At 41.0% G+C, this 3,609-nt stretch overlaps 1 protein-coding gene across 1 annotated transcript in view; it reads right to left on the bottom strand.

The window, feature by feature from the left end:
* Positions 1–3,003: 3,003 nt before the first annotated feature.
* Positions 3,004–3,609, bottom strand: part of LOC133664807 (FAS-associated death domain protein-like) — a 6,667-nt gene continuing 6,061 nt past the window's right edge. The window contains exon 2 of the mRNA XM_062069731.1: positions 3,004–3,357. Coding sequence (XP_061925715.1) covers positions 3,086–3,357 — 272 coding nt within the window. The 3' untranslated portion in view covers positions 3,004–3,085. The remainder of the gene's footprint in view (positions 3,358–3,609) is intronic.

Raw genomic sequence — 3,609 nt, 5'->3', positions numbered from 1 at the left:
TAATTAATTTCATTGACAAGCAATTTTATTATGGTCATACTCTTGTTTGCTAGCGGCTACGACTTCAGTACTATTGAAGATCTTTGCTCCTTCTCAACTCTGTGGTAATATTATTTTCACAAAATACAACCAAAAGTATGTTAATGTTAAATCTTACTTGTGAAAAGTAATCCCCCGATCCCTATTTTCAACAGTCCGCTCATTTGAGCAGGAAAACGCTGAACACCAGCCTGGCATCTTTGTTTTCTACCTGTCAACTGTCAGTTTAGGCTGCTCGCCGGCTCCTCATCACCACTTCAAGATGGCGGCTGAATTTCTCGCGTCACAGCAGCCAACGCTGCGTCTACTTATAAGATGTATATGGAGCAGATCACCACTCCAAGATGGCGGCCCGGCGTCTCGTCAGCGCCAGTAGCGCTTGATGCTGCGTCTACTTATAAGATGTCTATGGTTTTAACGTTAGCTGTGAGTTTACAGCCTACACAGCAGCAAATAAAAGTTACGTTACTTAGCCAATAAACGTTAGCTTACATTCAAAACTTACTGTTCTTTGTGCAACTTCAAATGTCGAACGAAGTTGGAAGTTGTTGCGTCTCCGTCTGTAATCTTCCAACCGCATGTTTGGCATACTGCAATTCGTTTTTTGTTAACCAACTCGTAGTTTTATTACCCGAACGAAACTATCTTTGGCATGATAATTTTTCCTCACTGCCGCGTTGTTTGACATCTCTTCTTCGTTGGTTTACCTGCAATTTGATTGGATGAATGCTGTGGGATGAAAACAACGTGGATCTAATTTGATTGGATGTTGTACTGACAGGCAGCACACACGCTGACAGACACACACGTACACAATGAAAGATACGGAGCGCTCCTGAATAACTTTTTAATCTTTGGGTTTTGGGGTAAGTAGCAAGTCTTGTCAGGTCAAAAAGCTCAAGTCCAAGTGAAGTCACAAGTCATTGATGTTAAAGTCTAAGTCAAGTTGCAAGTCTCTTTACAATTTGTCAAGTCGAGTCTAAAGTCATCAAATTCATGACTCGAGTCCACCCCTCTGGTACTTTGTGATGTTGCTGTATTTAATTCAACGAGAAAGACAAAGAAGACTTCTGCCTTTCTGAAACATCTACATTTTCTCCAGCTTGTTTCTGAGAGGATGTATGTCCAACTATAGTACATCATCATCAAGCGAGCAAAGCTGATGGTTGACTGCCATATTACACTTCATTTAAAAAATGAACTCATAAAGAAATCATAAAATAAATCCTTGATGAACTGACAAATATAATTTAAAGTTGTATAGGCTATTTGGTATTAGAAATGGCAACAGCGGAGGATGCATGTGCAACACGAAGATGGAGAAAAAGACGGAACTTACTTGACTACAACGGCAGACATGCGCAAAGCTCTTCGGGTAAAACTTTACTATATGGATATATTCATTGACGTCACCAATTGAAAAAAATTGCAAATTCCATCTGGCTCATTCAGGAGAAGATTGAAAGAAGGCAAGATTATTTTATAAACACTGTATCCCCGCCATGCCTCCATGGTTTGAGTTCAACTCTTCGGGACTATGCAGATGCCAAATACACAAAAATAGGTATCAATATGTAAGGCAAGTGTTGCATAATAGGGCTCCTTTAAATGGTAAATGGGTTATACTTGTATAGCGCTTTTCTACCTTCAAGGTACTCAAAGCGCTTTGACACTATTTCCACATTCACACACACATTCATACACTGATGGCGGGAGCTGCCATGCAAGGCCCTAACCATGACCAATCTGGAGCAAGGGTGAAGTGTCTTGCTCAAGGACACACCAGACGTGACGAGGTTGGTAGAAGGTTTGGATTGAACCGGGAGCCCTCAGGTTGCTGGCACGGCCACTCTCCCAACTGCGCCACGCCGTCCCAACGGGATCGTGGCCCATTGTATGACGACCATGTTGCTCAGCACAGCTGTTAAATCTGTTGTTGACTCTTATAAAAAACATTTGATGATTTCGCTTTTTAGAAAAGCTTTCAGTTAATGGATGTTTTAACTTTTTTTTTTTTTCCTTTTTAGGATGTTACCTCTGCTTGTTTTAATTCATCTATGTTTTGTACAGCACTTTGTGATTTGTATCTGTGAAAAGTGCTTTATATAAAAAAAAAAGGATCCAATTACAAAGTGTCCATCACTGCACAATTAACACAGCATTTTGACCATGGATACTTTGTCCTTCTTCTACAGCATTTCCTACAGCACATCTTCCAGTCCACTTGGTAACCATCGCCTTAATGCACATTCCGCTGCTTGCAAAAAGTCAGGCTTCAAAGTAAAAGCACACCACTGCGCAGCCTAGGGTGGCCATGGATTAAGTGCTGGCTGTCCAGAGTCGGGACCCGGGGTGGACCGCTCGCCTGTGCATCGGTTGGGGACATCTCTGCGCTGCTGACCCGTCTCCACTCGGGATGGTCTCCTGCTGGCCCTACTATGGACTGGACACTCACTATTATGTTAGATCCACTATGGACTGGACTTTCACAATATTATGTCAGACCCACTCGACGTCCATTGCATCCGGTCTCCCCTAAAAGGGGGGGGGGGTTACCCACATCTGCGGTCCTCTCCAAGGTTAAACAGTGATTGATTGACAATGGTGACGCATGGGTGAGGCTTGTGACAGGCAGCCAAGAGTATGTCACCTGATTCAATGTGAGGTTTATTATTCTTATTTAAATACAAGCAGTATCAAGCACTCTTATGATTTATGTAAGATTTGTTATTAATGTAATATGTCAAAGGGATACATACAGTACATGATGTGGGCCAACATGAATAATCTCAAGAATAAAAGTAAAATTGTTTTCATTAATGCTGTATAATGTAGGAATGTTGACAGCGTTGGTCGGGTTGACAGATGAAAATCCGTAATTTTCCTGGGAAATGTATCATATTTAGATATACAAATGTTGACAGGTATTTGCATGCTCACAAATGCACAGTTCTACTATATATATTTTACAATGCTGATTTATTTACACTTTCAAACATTTCAATGAGTTGATTTGGTTTAAATTATAATGACATCTTCATTAACATCACATGCACTTAATTTTTTCCTCCAGTATATCAGCAGTGAGGTTTTGCTGACATTCTCTCAGGGCCTTTATCAACTCTGCTGTATTAGCTTCAGCGCCTCGACTCTTCATCCATTCCTTTAGTAGCTGTCTCGACATCTCTTCCAGATCACAAGGATACCTCTGAGCGATGGACTCCAATTTATTTTCATTCAAACCCAGTTTCCGTCCTAGTTTACGCCAATTCCGTCCCAGATTCTCTGCAATCACATCGACGCCAATGTCCAGTTTGGCTGAGGAAGGATAAGACAGTATAAAGTGGGGGTCTTCAATTAAAATTTAAATCGGTCAAAATGCAAATGAAAATGAAGTGTGGATTTGTGCATTTCATTAACATTCACTTCCCACTGTATTAGCATCACTTGTTTCCTTCTTAGTTCCTTGTATATCACTTGTTTTTCCATGTCAAAATTGTTTCTCTCCGCTGTTTTGTCTGTCTTTGCTTTAAAGTCACCATGTTTACCGCCTGGAGTGGAATTCACAGA

This window comes from Entelurus aequoreus, linkage group LG02 (assembly GCF_033978785.1).
Source record: "Entelurus aequoreus isolate RoL-2023_Sb linkage group LG02, RoL_Eaeq_v1.1, whole genome shotgun sequence".
In the NCBI taxonomy this organism is placed as follows: Eukaryota; Metazoa; Chordata; class Actinopteri; order Syngnathiformes; family Syngnathidae; genus Entelurus; species Entelurus aequoreus.
The sequence above is the reverse complement of the archived record's forward strand: the minus strand, read 5'-3'. Positions and strand labels throughout refer to the sequence as shown.